This window comes from Trachemys scripta, chromosome 7 (assembly GCF_013100865.1).
Source record: "Trachemys scripta elegans isolate TJP31775 chromosome 7, CAS_Tse_1.0, whole genome shotgun sequence".
Classification (NCBI taxonomy): domain Eukaryota; kingdom Metazoa; phylum Chordata; order Testudines; family Emydidae; genus Trachemys; species Trachemys scripta.
The window spans coordinates 97,976,486-97,996,260 of NC_048304.1; the positions used below are offsets into that span (position 1 = coordinate 97,976,486).

Consider the following 19,775-nt stretch of genomic DNA (forward strand, 5'->3'; position numbering starts at 1 on the left):
GACACCCCCCTTCTGTCTCTCATTTGCACTGCGACCTCTCTCACACTCCAGAAGTTGCAGTGAATCAGGATGCTCCCTCTTCATGGCTTGGCCTTCTGGCCAGGTCACTATAGTTTTCACATTCTGGGATATCAAAGTCTCACCAGATTGCCTGTCCAGGTATTGTTCCCAGAAGTCCTCCAATTTCAAATTATGCCACTTCCCCAGTGGCTGGTAGGGAAACATGGACCCGCCCACTACTCCAGGCTGGGGAACATACAATCAGCAGCCACAGTCTGCTGATTCCCAAACCTGGCTGCTATTTCCCTACTGCTTCCTGCTTTATCTCTGTCAGGTTTCCTTATCCACCACTCTTCTAAGTATACCCTTCCCACAGTTCCAGGGTCCTAGGGCTTCTACTCTTCGCCTGGGTTTCCTTCTTTCCCTCTCTAACCCCAGAGAGTGACTGCAGGCTTCCACACTGCAGACTATTTCTGCTGCAAACTTCCTGACTTTATACAAGCCCTGCCTGGTCCTGTCTAGCTGGGCTCCATCCTCAAACAGAGATTGTCTATCAAGCCTAACTATTTCTCAGATATGGTTTATCAGATTACTTAATCCCTTCTGAGCCACATTAACCTTTTCCAGGCTAGTGTGGGGTGAACAGCCTATCACAGAGAGCATGATGATAAGACATTTAGAAAACCTAACCTATGAGTCTTGAGAAAAAAAGACTGGAGGGGGACCTGATAACAGTCTTCAAATATGTTAAGAGTTGTTATAAAGAGAGGGCTGATCAGTTATTCTCCGTGCCCACTAAAGGTAGGACAAGAAGTAATGGGCCTAATCTGCAGCAAGGTAGATTTAAATTAGCAGTTAGGAAAACGATAAGGGTAGCTATGCTCTGAAACTGTCTCCCAAAGGAGGTTGTGGAAGCCCTATTTATTATTGGAGAATTATCAGAGCAGGGTGGACAGATACCTTTCAGGGGTGGCTAGGTTTACTTGATCCTGCCTCAGCTCAGGAGGCTTATGATAGTAGCTGCACCGGTCCTCCCTTGAACAAATATTTTAGGGGATGGTTCTCTCAGCATTATTAACAAAAAGTCTGTTCCAAAGGCAGTTGAAGTTATTGAAAAGATTCTTGTTGAAAATTCACAGTGGCCAAGCAGCTGGGAATTACTTTGCTGCAGCTACCACCAGTTTGTCCAGTGCTGGATTGGGGCCTTTTGAAGGAAGCTCTGAGAATTATAAAAGGCAAAATTTCAAATGTTTCACAAATTTTGTTGTGAACCAGTGTGTATACTTTTCACTGACTCCATATAGATTGCTTTATCAATGAGATTTCAAATATTATTCTGAATTCCAGTTAGCACACAAAGTAATCCCATATACCCACACAAATCACATATACCCCGTACAGCAGAGGTCTCCAATCATAGAAACATTTCTCCTTTTAATTAGGCTGCATTGCATCAAACTATTTTTTGCTGACTTGGGAAATTATAGAACATTTTGTTTATACTAATTCCAAACAAAATTGTTAGTACAGAATAACTTGTTTATGTTTTATTTTAATATTATAGTATAGTATTTAGTATAATATAGATATTTTAAAATATATAAGGACCTACTTAAGAATGATGTTGTTGTAGTGATGAAAAACATGCATTGTAATGCTTCAAAATTGCCTGCATTCCTTTGTCTCCATTAAGTTTCCTCAGGTAAAAGTAGGAGTCAAATAAGTTATCTCTGTGCAAAAGCACAGCATCATACTAAGAGTGTGGAGAAAACTGATGGTCATTTGAAACGATTAGGACATGGAAATGACAAGGAGAGGTAATTACCGTAAAGAAGGTGTATATATATTTTTTTCCATTTTAAAAGTGGCGTATTGCTATTGCCAAAGGGGAAAGTTTTGCTATTAGGACTCTGCAAGGTGCTGAGCACTCTGGTACAGATCCATTATAGAATGTAAGCATGTGCTAACCTTTAAGCAGGGGATCAATGTGGCCATATCTTGAGCCATCAAACTTTGTTATGGTTATTTATTTATATGCTGATATAATTAGAAATAACAGCTTTATTCTTTTATTTCCAATGTATAAGGAATCTTCAGTAACTGGCATCCTCCTTCTGCAATTGATGCTTGATGCTGTATGATTTATAAGTTATCTTTATTAGTGATAAAAATTGACCCTAAATTTAGTAACATTGAAATAATTGTTACCGGGTTTTAAAGTCTGTATTATGATGAAGGATATTTTCAATTAACCTGAAGTTTCAGCCTGAATCTAGAATTTAGGAAATAAATCTGTTAATTAAAGAGTTTTATATGTGCTTTTTGTGTGATAGAATAAGACTTTGGGCAGATTTGGCAAAAGTTGCACGGAAACAAGGAGTATGGGATGTGTGCCGGGCAGCATGCAGATTCTGTCTCTTGTATGATGATGTTCAGATGAGGAAGGTACCAAAATCTAAAAAATGTAAGTCAACACATTACTTACATTGTAACTTTTCTTAACTGATATTTTAAAAATATTTTTTAAATGAAAACTCAGTGTCATACACTGTAAATAAATTACTTTACATTTGTTTTAACCCCAGAGGGATAATTTGATTATTAAACAATTCAACACTTCTGATTTGGTAAATTAGTAGTAAAATAAAACTTTAAATTAGTCTGCAAAATTTTGAGATAGTCTATTATTTTGCTAATTTACAAGGTATTAGGCTACCGTAATATGCTACGGTATTATGTTACTCAGCAAAGAATTAAAAACACATCATCAATTTAAAAATTGGAATTCCATCTGAGAATGTTTTATGTACTATTATAACTCCTGAGGTTCCTATCACTGAAAGAGATTAGAGCGAATAGAGCTTCTCTTTTTTCGGTAAAAAGAACAGGAGTACTTGTGGCACCTTAGGCCTTGGCTACACTTACCCGGTAGTTCGACGGCTGGAAATCGAAGTTCTGGGTTCGACTTATCGCGTCTAGTCTGGACGTGATAAGTCGAACCCGGAAGTGCTCGCCGTCGACTGCGGTACTCCAGCTCGCCGAGAGGAGTACCGCAGAGTCGACGGGGGAGCCTGCCTGCCGCGTGTGGACCAAGGTAAGTTCGAACTAATTCGAACTAAGGTACTTCGAACTTCAGCTACGTTATTCACGTAGCTGAAGTTGCGTACCTTAGTTCGAATTAGGGGGGTAGTGTAGACCAAGCCTTAGAGACTAACAAATTTATTTGAGCATAAGCTTTCGTGGGCTACAGCCCACTTCTTCGGATGCATAGAATGGAACATATATTGAGGAGATATAGATACACATACAGAGTACATGAAAAGGTGGGAGTTGTCTTACCAACTCTGAGAGGCCAATTAAGTAAGAGAAAAAGCTTTTGAAGTGATAATCAAGATAGCCCAGTACAGACAGTTTCATAAGAAGTGTGAGAATACTTAAATGGGGAGATAGATTCAATGTTTGTAATGGCTCAGCCATTCCCAGTCTCTATTCAAGCCTAAGTTGATTGTATCTAGTTTGCATATCAATTCGAGTTCAGCAGTTTCTCGTTGGAGTCTGTTTTTGAAGCTTCTCTGTTGCAAAATTGCCACCCTCAGGTCTGTTATTGAGTGACTAGACAGGTCAAAGTGTTCTCCTACTGGTTTTTGAATGTTATGATTCCTGATGTCAGATTTGTGTCCATTTATTCTTTTGCGTAGAGACTGTCCGGTTTGGCAAATGTACATGGCAGAGGGGCATTGCTGGCACATGATGGCATATATCACATTGGTAGATTGTGGATACAGACTAACACGGCTGCTACTCTGAAACCTGTCTTTTTTCAGTGTATTTATTTTGTGCTGTGATAGCAATTTGTGTATATAACCACACCATGTATAGATTGTCAGCAGGTTTTGAACCTTGGAACATTCAACTTCAAATTGCAGAACTCTACAACTCGAGCTAAAGGAATAATTCTATTAGATGATAATAGCAGTAGGTTTTTATCCACTATTAGTAGTAGTTAGTTTCCCCTATTGTTAGTTTGTGTCTTTCTCTCAAAAACATGGGAGAGAAGAAGCATTTTTAAAAAATTAAGTAAATGTGATGGTAAAATTCATAGATTTGTCAGGGAGGACTTACAGGGTGTCAGAAACCACTTTCAAGTCATTTCTTTTTAAATCAATGATGTCCTTTTAAAAGTTAATTTTTAAACCTGATTATTTTTCCATTATGTGGACAATTATATATTTAAGGAATATATAGCCTATTGCTCCCCAAAATCAGGCAGAACTCCATCAGTGGCAACTGTAAAAATGAATTGAGGGCACTATATACTCCAAAAGTTTTCATTTCTAGTGCCTTTGATTTTTAATTGAAAAGCTGTTTGAGCATGAATAGTTTTAAAAGGCATCAGGAATGCAGAAATAGAGAAGCTTGGCCAAAGCAATCCTATTTGATTAATGTATTTTATTTAGAGCTATGCAAGTGTGTTAATGGCAATTTTCAGAAACTTCATCTTTTTAAATTAGTTGAACAGCCGTGTCCTTTTTACAAGTCAATGCCATCAGTAATGTTTCTCATGATTTTATGGATATAATAAAAGTGCATTTTGAACATTCTGAACCAAGCACATTTCCAATTGCACAGCTGTTCCTTATACTAGTTAAATCTCTGATGTTACATTATGTTAAAATCAAAACAATTTGTGTTAGAATAAGTTTATTTGTTCTCTCTAGTAATTGAACTTAGAACAAGATTGCAGGGTGCAAATGTGTACTTTCTTCCTCACACCACGCGTACATGTAGAAACCTACAGATACTCCCAAATAAGGCTTTTCCAAGAGCAACATTATAGTTGTTACATTGCAGAAGTACTATTTACTGTGCTGCAACATGAAATCATGGCAGTTGGAAAAGGGTCAGCATACTTGTTCTTATTCATGTTTATCGTTTCCTTAAATAACATCTATTTGTGTTTTAGGGGGATAATTGTAGGTAAAAACACAAGTATACGGTTAGGTATACATAATAATAATAATACGTAGGTCTTGTATAGCACTTTTCATCAGTAGATATACAGAGTCTACTTAAAGTTACACAGGTAAATGTTAGAAAGAGGAAGTAACAGGAATAATTGGTCAAATTTTCTGTGGGTGTTAACTGGTACAGTGTCATTTAATCTATGGAATTGTACCAGTTTTTACCCGCAGAGAATTTGATGGTATAACTGTTCGTTCCACAGTTAGCAGTGCTGTAAAAGGGTGATATTTGGTGCAATTAATCAGTTGTTAGACAAGTAGCAGGCCATGAAACATATTTTCCAGCATATAAATGAAATGTATGTGGCATTATTATTCATTTCATAGTTCATAGGATGTTTAGTTAAAGCTACATCATTGTTCAGTTGGGAGGTTTGTATATGGATCAGAATTGTTATGTGCATATGAATACAAATCATTTGTGTCTTGTGCACAAACAATATTACATGTCCTGTAAATTGGAATTATTTTGTCTTAGTGTTGTGTTATTTTAATGCAGGAATATAACATGCTGGGCTGGTATTTTTAGTAAACAAAATCTCAAGAAAAAAGTAAGGGGTCAGTCTTAAATAAGAATATTTTATAGTTGAGGATAATCACCAGAGAGAATAGTCTCTGTTTATCTAGAAATTGGTCAAAAATCTGCAACTTTACTAACTCACACTTAAAAGGATAAAACTGAGTTAAATTGGTCCTGGGAGGAAGTCATGGCCTCCCTGCCTGTCACTGGTCCACCCCTTATCACTGATGGGACACTGAATGCTACATAGATTATAAAGCCAGAAGGGACCGCTTAGATTATCTAGTCTGTCCTCCTGCATAATACAGGCCATAGATCTTCTCTGAATTAATTTCTGTTTGAACTAGAGCATAGCTTTTTAGAAAAACATCTAATCTTGATCTTAAAATTGCCAGTGATGGAAAGTCCACCACAACCGTAGTAAATTGTTTCAGTCGCCACAATGAATTGTTCTGTACATAAACAGGTTTACTTAATCCCTGTGCCCAAATAGACTTGCCTAAATGGCCCTACAGTACCACCCTAGCTACTTCATCATGATGTTCACAATTTTACACCAAGAGTTAGGGCACAACAGAGGACAGAACTGCCATGTTCCAGGATGCTGGGTTAATGATTACTCCAAGGGAAAAGAGAAATTTGCTTTCTCTTCATTACTGTGGGGTTGACAGACCATCATTCCCCTTCTTGATTGTAATACCATTTGAGATTTTCTCTTCGCTGCCAGGACACGATGTCCAGTTTTCCAATCCCTATAAAACAATGAAAGAAGTGAACTGGAAAATGTGAGCTGCGCTCATATTTGTGAAATCCAAACATACACACTCTGATTGGAGCAAATCTTGAAAAGTTCACTCCTGCACAAACTGAGCAAAATCTCAACTGTAATGCTTACAAAACATAAAGCTGCATATTAACTAGGGTTGCCAGCTGACTGGGCTGTTAAAAGTCCAGTTGGCACAGGGCTGGCAGGCTCCCAACCCAGCTCCATGCAGCTCTTGGGAAGTGGCCGGCATGTCTCTGCAGCTCCTAGGAGGAGGGATGGCCATGGGGGCTCCGTTCATTGCCCCCACCCTGAGTGCCGGCTCCGCAGCTCCCATTGGCCAGGAACTGCAGCCAATGGGAGCTGTGGTGGTGGCGCCTGCAGGCGAGGGCAGCATGCAGAGCCCCCTGGCTGGCCCCTCCTCCTAGGAGCTGGAGGGACATGCTGGTCGCTTCCTGGGAGCCACCTGAGGTAAGTGCGGCCCGGAGCCTGCACCGCTCACCCCCTCCCGTACCCCCGGCCCTGAGCCCCGCCCCTCATCCATAACCCTCAGCCCCAACCTGGAGCCCCCTCCTACACCCTAAACCTCATCCCCAGCCCCACCTCAGACCTGCATGTGTAGTCAGAGCCCTCACCCCCTCCGCACTCTGAACCCCTTGGCTCCAGCCCGGAGCCCCCTTCTGCACCCCAAGCCTCTTATCCCCGGCCCCACTTCTGACCCACACTATGGTTACCATACGTCCTCCTTTTCCCGGACATGTCTGGCTTTTCGGCACTCAAATCCCCGTCCGGGGGGAATTGCCAAAAAGCCAAACATGTCCAGGAAAATGGCGGCTCTGCTCCTCCCCTGACTCTTCGGCTCTGTTTAAGAGCCGAGCTGCCCGAGCGCTACCGGCTTCGGGCAGCTCCCGTGCCTCCGGACCCTGTGCCGCCGGAGCCTGGGAGGGGAAGTGTCCGGCTGGGGGCGCAGGGTCCAGAGGCAAAGGGGCTGCCCGAAGCCCAAGCGCTACCACCTTCACAGTTTGCCAGGCAGCCTCCAGACCCTGTGCCCCCGGCTGGGCGCTTCCCCTCCCGGGCTCCAGCTGTGCTGGGGAAGCGCCGGCCGGGGACACAGGGTCTGGGGGCTGCCCGGCAAACCATGAAGCCGGTAGCGCTTGGGCAGCCCTTTCCGCATGGCTGGGAGTGGGAGGGAGGAGGACGCGGAGTTAGGGCGGGGAAGTGGTGGAGTTGGGGCGGGGCTGGGGTGGAGAAATGGGCGGGGCCAGGGCCTGTAGAGGGTCCTCTTTTTTTATTTATTAGATATGGTAACCCTAACCCACACCCCAAGCCAGAGCCCTCACCCCCTCCCATACCCCAACCCTTTGCCCGAGCCCTGAGCCCCCTCTCACATGCCGAACCCCTCAGCCCCAGCCCGGAGCCCCCTCTCACATGCCGAACCCCTCAGCCCCAGCCCGGAGCCCCCTCCTGCACCTCAAACCCCTCATCCCCAGCCCCACTTCTGACCCACACCCCTAGCCGGAGCCTCACCCCACACTCCAAACCCCTCAGCTCCACCCCACAGCCCAGAGCCTCCTCCTATAGCCCAAATCCCTCATCCCCAGCCCCAGCCGGAGCCCTCACTTCCTCCCGCACCTCAACCCGCAGCCCAGAGCCCTGTCCTGCACCCTGAACCCCTCATTTCTGGCCTTACCCCAACCCCCTGCCTCAGCCCGGTGAAAATGAGCAAATGAGTGAGGGTGGGGACAGCGAGTGACGGATGGAGTGAGTGGGGGTGGGGCCTCAGGGAACGGGAGAGGCCTTTGGAAGGGGCAGGGCAAGGGTGTCAGGTTTTCTGCAATTAGAAAGTTAGCAACCCCAATATTAACCAATTTGAAAAAGTAATAAACTGTAATTTGTCAGCACTCAAAGATGTCTAACCTATATGACCCAATTGTGGAAGAATGATAGATTCAGGAGGCAAAAAGTGGAAGCACAAAGGAGCTGCTTCTGTCCCTCTGTGCTTTCTGTAGTCACAGCTTCATGTCAGCAATCCAGAAATGTGAGAAAGGTGCTTGGTTTGACTAGTGAAGACTCTTTAAAGCTGCCATTTCCTGGCCACTGCATGCTGTCCCACTTACACCACCGTCCATCTAACTGATTTACATACCTTTCTCCCAGCACTGCCTGGAGAGAGGTATTTTCAGTCGCAGGAAACTGTAATGAATAAGGATTTTGAAGGCAGCAATTTTAAATCTGAATTCATTCTATCCCTTTTATAGATTTTAATGTAACTAGGCATTTTTCTTATTTAGGAGTAAAGTAAAAAGTCTTTCTGATTTACATAATAACAATAATAAAAGTGAAGCTTCCTTTCTCTTAGTACAAAAGAAGAAAGCTAGTACAATTGTGATGGATGATAATCGAGGTGGCAGCCTACAAATGGAATCATCCTTGCCCATTAAATCATTCTCTCTTGAAAGAGATTTACTCAGAACATTAGCAGAAATAAGATTCATTAATGCAGAGGTTAGTAAATTGTACAGCTGTGATATTCATTTTTTGTCTCCTCCATCCTTGGCTTTATCTACAGTGCTGGTATACATTCATTTTAAGGAATGATGTGCCAGTTATTAGAGATTGTAAACAATAATTAATGTGTTTGCAGAGAAACTAAAAAAAATGTAGAGTTTCATGAAGCTACTGTCTAAGAAGTTTCCATTCAAAGTAAGTATACTAATGTTTTCCCTGTCAGTACAGATAATGTATTTCTCAGTGATTTTATTGCAAATGTTTGACAACTGCCCATAGAGCCCTGGAGCTTTAAAATTTCACTGAGATAAAGGTTTGCTTTTGGGGGGGGGGGAGTTACAGGAATTATGTTAAATTCATTCTGCAGGATCTAAGGAATTTGAAGGACTGTATTTAATATGTTTTGTGATATATTGCTATATGCCTACACAGTATTTGACAAAATTGTGCTGCTAATATTTTAGTGTAGAATGGAGACTGACTTGAGCAGAAGCCAGTCTCTTTTCAATGTGATACGGTTTGATGAAATTGAAGTTTCATATATATGTTTTCTATATATTTCTAGGCGACTATTCATTTGTTAAGATTGGAGGGTATTCAGCTGAATGATCATGCTGTCCCACCTGAAGATACAAGCCAGCATCCCACAGGATATATTTCCAAACTTCCTGAACATGATCCAGACTGGATAACATACAGGTGTTTTTCTTTAATCTGTACCAAACCCTGGGTCCTTTGGCAAATTCTGTTTGATTATCACGCCATGAAGATATTTTCAAAAGTTGTTACTTCTTAAAATAAAATCCATGGTTATCAGATGGTTCATTTTCAAAGGCATGGATTCTAGTGGGAAAAGAGAGAGAAGCTAAAGGAAAAGGTTTTAAGTGGCCATTGCTGAGTTGGCTCCATTATGGAACAGCTACTGGCATGCACTCTTGCAACGAACATTTTAACTGTCAGACCTAAGAAGCTTATAGCCACACAAAAACTCTTTAAAGACAAAGTTAATTTTTCTTCGAGTGATTGTTCATGTCCATTCCAAGCAGATGTTTGTGTGCCGCGTGCATGCCAGCCAGAAAATTTTCCCTTAGCAGCGTCGGCCCTGGTGCCCCTTGGAGTGGCGCCTCCATGGTTCCTTCTTACCACCGGTGACGGCTAGCTGGAACTTTGCTTGCTCTTATATCATAGAATATCAGGATTGGAAGGGACCTCAGGAGATCATCTAGTCCAGTCCAACCCCCTGCTCAAAGCAGGAACAATCCCCAGACAGATTTTTGCCCTAGATCTCTAAATGGCCCCCCAAGGATTGAACTCACAACCCTGGGTTTAGCAGGTCAATGCTCAAACCACTGAGCTATCCCTCCCTCCAAGCATAGCAGTGTCCCGTTTAAGTGTATATACTTGTTTCCTCTCTCATAGTTTAGAGTTAGTGTTAGTTGTAGATAGTTAATAGTTGTTGGGGGGCTTCCCCCAACGTACTCGTCGCCCCACTGGGACATGCCCGGGTCCCCCAGGTTTAAACTCTGCAAGGATTGCGGGAAGTTTACGCCGAAGAGTGACCCGCACTTTTCCTGCTTAAGGTGCCTCGGGGAGAGCCACCAAAGAGACCAGCGCAGTATCTGCAGGGGATTCCATCCCAGGACCCTTAAGGACAGAGAGCAGAGACTCAAAGTGCTCCTGATGGAGGCAGCCTTACGGCCACACTCGGACCCTGAGCCTGCCGATCCGGCGCCCAGCATCTCATCCTCGGTGCACAGCACCCTGGCACCGCTAACAAGACAGGAGGCCCAGTCTAAGACCTCTAAGTCCCGACACCGGAGAGAATTGGGACATAGAAAATCGGCCTCTGTAAGGCACCGATCACCATCTCCGGTGCCCGCGAAGAAGAAGAGGCCGGTGAGGGGCCAATCACCCCACCAGGACCTTAAAAGGGCGGCGGCGTCCATGAGTTCGGTGGGACAAGCCATGCCACAGCCGCATCCTCCCAAGGTCTCGTTGACTCCCGCCCCGGTGGTGGTTTGGTCGAGTCCAGACCGGTCGAGATCCCCGGACCTCAACGAGGATGTGCATCTCCTATCAATGCCGGACGCGTTCGAGGCCGCCTCTGATTTATTCAGCCTCCCGGTGCTGGCCTCGGCAGAATCCTACCGCTCCAGTAGATCGAGGAGCAGGAGGTCGGTTTCACAGGCGAGTCAACAACCTTACCCGGCGCAGTGGCAGCAACAGTGGCAACCACCCTCCCAGTGGCCGTTCTGGACTCCGGGCCCTACCATCAGACCCTGGGATAGGTACACGGCCCGTGCTCCAAGTCTGCGTCAGTCTCCACTGGCACCGCCGTCTGACAGGCCAACACGTCTGTCCCCCTTCTATCGTGCCTGGTCCCGAATCACATCAGACAGCTGGGTGCTCCGCATGGTAGAGAGGGGATATTCTATCCAGTTCTCCTCCCTCCCGCCCCACCAGCCCTCATCTCCGTCCCTCTTCAGGGACCCCTCTTACGAGCAACTTCTGATACAGGAATTGCAGTCCCTCCTCGTTGTAGGGGCAGTGGAGGAAGGAACTCAGGGACAGGGGTTTCTACTCCCAGTATTTCCTAATACCGAAAGTGAAAGGGGGCCTCAGACCCATTCTGGACTTGCGGCGTCTGAAGAAGTTTGTAACGAAGCTCAAGTTCCGTATGGTCTCCCTGTCCTCCATCATTCTCTCCATGGATCCAGGGGACTGGTACACCGCCCTCGACTTGAAGGACGCGTATTTTCATATCATGATAATCCCCCAACACAGGCGTTACCTCAGATTTGTCATGGGCAATGCCCATTTCCAGTTCGCAGTTCTGCCCTTTCGGCCTGTCAACGGCCCCAAGGGTCTTCACAAAGTTCATGGCAGTCATGGCAGCCTTTTTGTGCAAGCACGAAATTCAGGTGTTCCCCTACCTGGACGATTGGCTCATCAAGGGCTACTCCAAGGCACAGGTGGAGGCTCAGGTGGTCTTTATCAGACTGACCTTCCTCGAGCTCGTCCTCCTGCTGAACGAGGCCAAGTCCACCCTGTCTCCCGTCCAGAGGATAGAATTTATAGGGGCAGTTCTGGACTCGACGCAAGCCAGAGCATACCTACCGGAGTCCAGGTTCCGGTCCATGTCTGACATCATTCTCGGTCTCCAACATTTCCCGACCACCACAGTGAGGCACTGCCTCAAGTTGATGGGACATATGGCTGCGTGCACCTATGTGGTGAGCCACGCCAGGCTCAGGTTGTGCCCTCTTCAGTCCTGGTTAGCAACTATGTACCGACCAGCCAGGCATGTGCTGGACTCTGTGGTGACACTCCCCCGAATGGTGCTAGATTCCCTCCAGTGGTGGCTCAACCCGCAGGAGGTCTGCGTTGGAGTAACCTGCGCCAGCCCCCAGCCATCCCTATCCTTGGTAACAGACATGTCGGATCTGGGGTGAGGGGCGCATCTGGGGAATCTCAGGACCCAAGGCCTTTGTTCCCCAGAGGACCTCTCCTTGCACATCAACGTCAGGGAGCTATGGGCGGTGGGTCTCACCTGCCTGACCTTCAAACCTCGCCTGGCAGGCAGGTGTGTTGCAGTCCTCATGGACAATACCTTGGCGATGTTCTATATCAACAAACAGGGGGGTGCACACTCCTCTCCCCTGTGCTGGGAAGCCATTGCGTTATGGGATTTTTGCATACAGAACGCAATTCACCTGATGGCATCCTACCTCCCGGGGGTGCAGAACGGACTGGCGGACACCCTCAGCCGCTCGTTCCATGGTCATGAGTGGTCCCTTAGCCGAGATGTAGCATGCTCAATCTTCCGTCTCTGGGGCTATCCCCAGATAGACCTGTTTGCCTCGAGGGAAAACAGGAAATGTCAACGGTTCTGCTCCCTCATGGGGCACAGTCCAGGGTCTCTAATAGATGCCTTCCTTCTCTCGTGGGAAGGCGGCCTGCTTTACACCTTCCCCACGATTCCCATGGTCCACAGGGTACTCCTCAAGATCCACAGGGATCACGCTCGCGTCAGACTAATAGCACCAGCGTGGCCGCGCCCGCATTGGTACACGTCGCTGCTGCACATGTCCATACAGGCGCCCCTCACGTTGCCCCTGCTCCCACACCTGATCACACAGGATCGGGCCACCTCTGCTACCTGAACCTGGTGTCGCTCCACCTCAGAGCCTGGATGCTCCATGGCTAAACCCGGTGGAAATGCAATGCTCACAGCAGGTCCGGCAAGTCCTCCTCGGTAGCAGAAAACCCTCCACTAGGGCCACATATATGGCCAAGTGGAAACGCTTCTCCATCTGGGCCGAACAGCAGGGACAGGTACCATTGCTCGTCCCAATCCCTCTCATCCTGGATTATCTGCTTCATTTGAGACTTTCCCTCTCTTCGGTTCGGGTCCACTTGGCGGCCATCTCCGCGTTCCACCCAGGAGCTGAAGATGGTTCAGTCTTTGCGAACCCATGGGTTTTTCGCTTCCTCGAGGGCCTAGATAGACTGTTCCCGCATACTCAACAACCAGCCCCAGCTTGGGACCTCAATTTGGTCCTCTCCGCTCTCACAGGTCCCCCCTTCGAACCCCTGGCTATGTGCTCTCTGCTATATCTCTCATATAAGGTCGCATACCTAGTGGCTATCACCTCGGCCAGGAGGATGTTGGAACTCAGAGCACTGACGTCCGAGCCTCCATACACTGTCTTCCACAAAGACAAAGTCCAACTCAGGCCACACCTGGCGTTCCTTCCTAAGGTGGTCTCCCAATTCCACATGGACATTTTTCTCCCTGTGTTCTATCCTAAGCCACACTCATCCAATGTGGAGCGTAGGCTTCATTCCCTGGACGTTCGCAGGGCACTGGCATTCTATATTGAACGAACCAAATCGTTCAGGAAGTCAACTCAACTCTTTGTAGCTGTGGCAGACAGGATGAAGGGGCTCCCAGTCTCTTCACAACGTATCTCCGTATGGATCACAGCTTGCATCCACGAATGCTACAATCAGGCCAACGTGCCTGCCCCGCCAATTACAGCCCACTCCACAAGGGCACAGGCCTCCTCCTCAGGTCCCGACACAGGAAATATGCAGAGCTGTCACGTGGTCCTCAATCCACACATTCACGTCGCACTATGCCATCACGCACCAGGCCAGAGACGATGCAGCCTTTGGCCATGCAGTGCTCCAATCTGCAGTGAACTCCGACCCCACCGCCTAAACTCAGGCTTGTGAGTCACCTGCTTGGAATGGACATGAACAATCACTCGAAGAAGAAAAAAACAGTTACTCACCTTTTTGTAACTGTTTTCCTTCAAGATGTGTTGTTCATGTCCATTCTAATATCCACCCTCCTGCCCCTTTGTCGGAGTTCTGGCAAGAAGGAACTGAGGGGGTGGAGGGTCGGCGGGCCTCTATATAGGGCGCAATGGAGGCGTCACTCCAGGGGGTGCCAGGGCCGACCCTATGGACACTGCTAAGGGAAAATCTTCCGGCTGGCATGCACGCGGCGCACACACACCTGCTTGGAATGGACATGAACAACACATCTCGAAGAACAACAGTTACAAAAAGGTGAGTAACTGTTTTTTCTGGTGTCCATTTAAAAAAATAGGATTTCATAGTAAAAAAAAAAAAAAAAAAAAAACCGTAATTGCCAAAACTTAGAAAATTTTCTGTTAAAATTCCAAATAATAATATCTGAGCATCTATGTAAATACATAATGAATGATTTAAGTTGAAAAAACTTCCTCTCTATTCCCTCCACCCAAGGGGAGTGAATTGAGGAGAAACTAATTTCAGGTTTCTTTTTTTTCTCCCACCTCCATAAATATTGTTAAGTTACTTATTTCTGTGTAAAATCAGGGGAGGAAGGGGTCCATGTAGTAAACTTTACCTTTGGAACTGAAGGCCTTTCAAGGAGATTATAATGTTCATGAAGGCCACCTCTAATAACTAGTAAGTTGACATTCAAACTTTGGGGGAAAAAACAACAAAAATGTGTATGCTCATACTCATTGAGAATTAATGAAAAAAGCACATGGAATTTCTTAAAGTAAGTTGGTACTGAATTATGATTAGACATTAAAAAGGATAAAAATCCAAGTGAAAAAACATCTTTTTAAAAATTCTTGCCTCAAAAATAGCTGTCTGCTTAAGAGCAAACTTTAAAAGAAAATTTCACCTTTGGGCATAGATTACACAAGAGAAATTGTCAGTAAAACAGATTATTTCCCAATATTTTTAGAGGGGGTTGGGTGGGGAAACCTTTATCATCTGTTTTAAAATGGAACTTTGACCATGGCATTACTATCATGACACCATAATGAAGGAATGGGTACTGAGGTAGAAAACAAGACAACCTTTCTGAAGTTCTTTGAGATCCTCAGATGGAAAGCTCTGTAGAAGTTAAGATTATCATCATTCATTTTAATATATTATTGTGTAATTCTGAAAGTTTTAGGCTGAGGGACAGTAATTTCCACTACAAATTTTATATATTATACTCTGAAAAACTGAGAGAGAAGAGTAACCATTTCCTAGCAAATATATCCCGAGTAAATCCTCTTCTTCCCTTCATTTCCTTCCCTTTCTTCTGTTTCTGTTCTCTTTTTTTTAAAAAAAAACTTGGACTGACACATTGACTCTGTAGACTGATAATTTGCTGCAGAAATTATGGTTTCCTGTTGAGTATCTGAAATCACTGTCTTTAATGTGCCAATGTGCTGCAAGATCCTTTGTGCTGGCTGCTATTGAACATGAAAGGAGAAGATGCAGTAGTCAGCTGAAAGGATGCGGAGGTACATCATGGCCCTGAGAATACTAGTACTTGTTGCAACTTAGTGGTAGGAACAAGTTGAATACAGTACGTTAGTCCTTTCTAAAAAGAAATGGATGGGGGAGAAAGGAGTGAGGGATTTTGAGACCGATTTACTGCTGCCATCCTGCTTTTATCTCTAATTCTCTTCCCTGCTCCAATCACAGGATAGAGCAGCCCAGGGGATAATCCAATGTGCCAGCTGACTATGGTCCCCAGGGAACAATCCACCAGTTGGGGAATGCTTCAGCCATACTAACTCTCCACCTCTCCTTGGTCACTTCATGCCCATTCACACCCCCTTCTCCTATAGTTTTCAGGAGAGAGACTTAGGAACTCTGTTGGATGTATGCTTGATGGGGGGCTTGTGACCAGTCTCTACTCCCTTTGTACTGCCTGAGTAATGCACAGGGAGTAGAGGACAGCAGAAAATCTGCTTTTATTTTTGATACTGGTGAATATTTAAAAATATTTTGACTAGTGTGCAGATTTGGAAAGAGGCCCGTAGTAGGGGATACAAGAGAGCTGGTTCTCTTCCCAGATCTGCCACTTACCTGCTGCGTGACCTTGGGTAAGTTGCTGCATCTCTCTTTGTACCATCCCACCATTTGTCTGTTTTGTGTAATTAGATTATTGCAGAAGGGACTGTGTCTTATGCTGTCTGTCCATACTAGCATAGTAAGACCTTGATTTCAGTTGGGGGCTGTAGGCATACAGTAATACAATTAACAACAATGAAATGTTTTGGTCAGATAAATCAAGCAATCAGATTCCATGTGGCCATATAATGCTGTATAAAAATGTTAGCTGTATTTTGAGTTATACTGCCTTTAGATTAATAGGTGGAGTGTGCAACCTTAAAACTGATTTTATAGTTAAAAGATTTGTTTTATTATTGTATTCCCCTGAAGCACTTGGGAAAAAATGTTATAATCTTAATTAAAAATGAATCAAAGAATTCCAAAACAACTGGGGATGTTTTAGAAGTCATGGAGACATGCATTTGTTAAATAAAAAATATGTTTGATACATGGGACATGACATTGTTAACCCTTGCCACTGAAAATACCGCTTGGGGGTTCCAGGCACCATGTATCAGGTTTGCTGCAGGAAGGTCAGAGTGGCTCAGCAATCTTTCATGTAGTGGAGAGACACTCTCAGTTCAGATAAATTAGCATAGATCCTGAAGAAGCTAAAGGATGTGGTAGGTCCTTATTAAAATCATTAGGGCATCTTCTGGCTTTCTTTATTTCAATATGCTCTCAAGAAAAACTTTCATTAAAGGACCTAAAACGAAATAATTAAAGACACACCAACTAAGGGATGCTAATACTTCTACCCACATTCAATTTCATCATGATTTGAAGCTTAAAGCCTCTGTGATTAGGTAATACTTCCTTCAGGATAAAAAGTTGTTGTTCTACTTTTAGGAATATATGCGCCTTGGTGCCACATGATTGCAACTAGAAAGTAGTGAGCATTTGGCTACAGGTAGAGCCCATCATGGATTAGAGTGTTTGGTGAAAGGAACCATGTCCCAAACCAGCCTTAGTTCGTTTCCTATGTCATAGGCAATAGGTGTCAGAAACATCTTCTGTACATCCGTTGTCTTGACCTTGAACTCATCTGTCCTTTTGTTATTTTGAGGATACTTGTGTTTATACTGTAATTTGTGGTCTACTATGCAAAGAATAATTTTTAGAAGTATGCTGTTGCAGGTTGCAGCAGCTAACTGTGCTGCTGTAGAATTCTCCACAGTCGTCTTCATGCTATCAAGTGATTTTGGACTGTTCCCCTCTGTGGAGTTCTGTGGTTCCAAGACAGTTTTACATCAGTTCCTTTACTCCTCATTTTCAATCAACTATATGGCACAAGGGGGGGGGGGGGTAAGGCAATACAAAGATGTGTGTCATGGGGCACCAAAATGTCCTTGACAGTTCCAGACACATGCCGAGCAGTTAAGCTTTTTCACCCCACTGTCCCCAGACCAGTGACACTAGAAGTAGTGGGAGAATGCTTTCCTAGGCAGCAAGCACTTAGCTATGTCCGACAGCTGCCAGCAGGATGTGCTTCCATGCATGTGCTCAACCGAGGCAACAGTAATTATGAGCCTGCTGTATAGAAAGTACAATAGTTACAGGCTTGATGCAGAAATTACTGGATGGATTCTGTGATTTGTGTTATGGAGGAGGTCAAGATAGATTATTATAATGGTCCTTTCTGGTCATAAAAATCTATGAATTCTTGATAGATGTGCAGCATTGAGGTGCCCTCCTGTGCACTTTAACCTAACTATCCAGATAGGCAAGCTAGGGATGTGCTGAAAAATTAAATGGACACTAAAAATCTATATTCAATTATAGTTTTAACCTGAAGTTTGTAATGAGCTCTGGGACTGAGGCATGGACTCATGTACACTTTATAAGGTGTCCTGGGGATAAGACATTAGATTTGGATTATGGAACACGCTATTTGCATTATTTTGGATGACAGTAGTGTTTTAGTGTCCTGGAGACTGATGTTCCTTATGCTGATTTTCCTTCTTCTCTCCTCCCCCCATCTATTTCTTATTTAAAAAACAAACAAACATCTAGAAAATTCCATACGAAATGCTATGTTTAAAAAATGCTTTGCTGGATCAAGAAAGAGTGCTTGTAAATTCTAGCTCTTACAATATATTCATTTTGGTTTTGTAGTTTTGGAATAATAGCTTCTTAATATTAATTTTATAGTATCTGGGTAGACCACTTATCCCAATATGCTATGGAAAACTTTCTGCGGGCTGCAGAAATGGGAGAAGAGTTGAATGAGGCCTGGATTGTTCACAACACAGTGGTGTATGTCTTAAATCACAATAAACATCTTATAGCTTCGGGAAGACAGCGAGAGATTGTTGAGTCCCTGCAGAGTCTTCTCAGTGCAATCAAGAATACTGGACACATTGGGTAAGTATGATGGTTGAGTTTGATTATTATCTTTCTCTTTCCTATTAAGCCTTTTATGAAGCTAAAAATAAATTCTAAAAGTAAATCACTTTTTCATTGTGCCATATCCCAGTAGCACTAAAAAAATGTTGTTAGTGTTTTATTTGATTGGGACTTATTTGCTTTGATTTATGCATGGATATTTGAGATGGTATAGTGGATTAGTTGGTTTAAAAATTAAGTCCCCCAGTCTAACACTGTGTGATATTCAATCTACCTAGTTTAGACCTTATTAAAGAGTGGCTATGCAAAGCTGATATGGTCTTTTTAGTTTGGAATAGCAGCAGGGCTACTGTGGCTAATCAAAAGGAAAAACTTACTCGCACTGTCTTGCCAAAGCAGGATGCCCTGAAATGTATTCATTTCATGTGCATCACTCTCAAATTTAATACATTATATTCATTGTAAATGTTTAATAATCAAAGCAACTGTGGTCTATTATTTTTTACTACTGTTAAAGCTTTGTAAAATTTAAAACGGGATAAGGGAAAGAAAGGAAAAGGAAAAACACACAGTAGTTGGTTACAGTCCAGGGGATATCCATAAACCTGTAACTACCATTAAGTCATTACTGAAGACTGAATAATTAGTATCAATAAAAATCCCAGTCAGGCTTCACTGAATATGATACGGGGAGGAATGCAGTGTAGGAATATCTTCTCTTATAAGATCTGGTATAAAGAATCCTACTCAAACTGAAAACTCAAGAATGGGAACATAAAATTAGTGATTAAAGCTTTTGTACAATCTCTTTGCAAAAAATGTTTTAACTCTAACTAGCACCTTATGTAGTTACCATTCTTAGTTTTGAGCTAATCACTTAGAATCTTGGAGACCCAGAAGAAAGTTTTTCAATAAAAACAAACAGATATTGTTGATAGTGATCTGGAGGAAGTGAGGATGCTGTTGATTATTGGAGAGATGGAATTTTGGATGAGGAATATGGCAATCCCAGTACTGCTAGCGTTTAGGAAGAATGCAACAATGATGACGGGGACTTCATCATTGCCAGTAGCAATACTCTATGCACCACCACAGGTGGCAGAAAAAAAGGCTGCCTGACTTATGGCAAAAAGTCAAATAAAAAAATTAAACTCCCTTTACTACTTCTGGTACTCTCTTTCTACAATATGTGCCTTAATATTGTCTCCAGTAGTCT

At 43.8% G+C, this 19,775-nt stretch overlaps 1 protein-coding gene across 5 annotated transcripts in view; it reads left to right on the top strand.

The window, feature by feature from the left end:
• The window catches only part of CFAP46 (cilia and flagella associated protein 46), a 155,642-nt gene that overhangs the window by 22,870 nt on the left and 112,997 nt on the right, over positions 1–19,775 (top strand). For all 5 annotated transcript variants that reach the window (XM_034776106.1, XM_034776107.1, XM_034776108.1 and 2 more), the window contains 5 exons: positions 1,694–1,817; positions 2,334–2,464; positions 8,664–8,809; positions 9,378–9,511; positions 18,365–18,577. In XM_034776106.1, the coding sequence (XP_034631997.1) occupies positions 1,694–1,817; positions 2,334–2,464; positions 8,664–8,809; positions 9,378–9,511; positions 18,365–18,577 (748 nt within the window). The remainder of the gene's footprint in view (positions 1–1,693; positions 1,818–2,333; positions 2,465–8,663; positions 8,810–9,377; positions 9,512–18,364; positions 18,578–19,775) is intronic.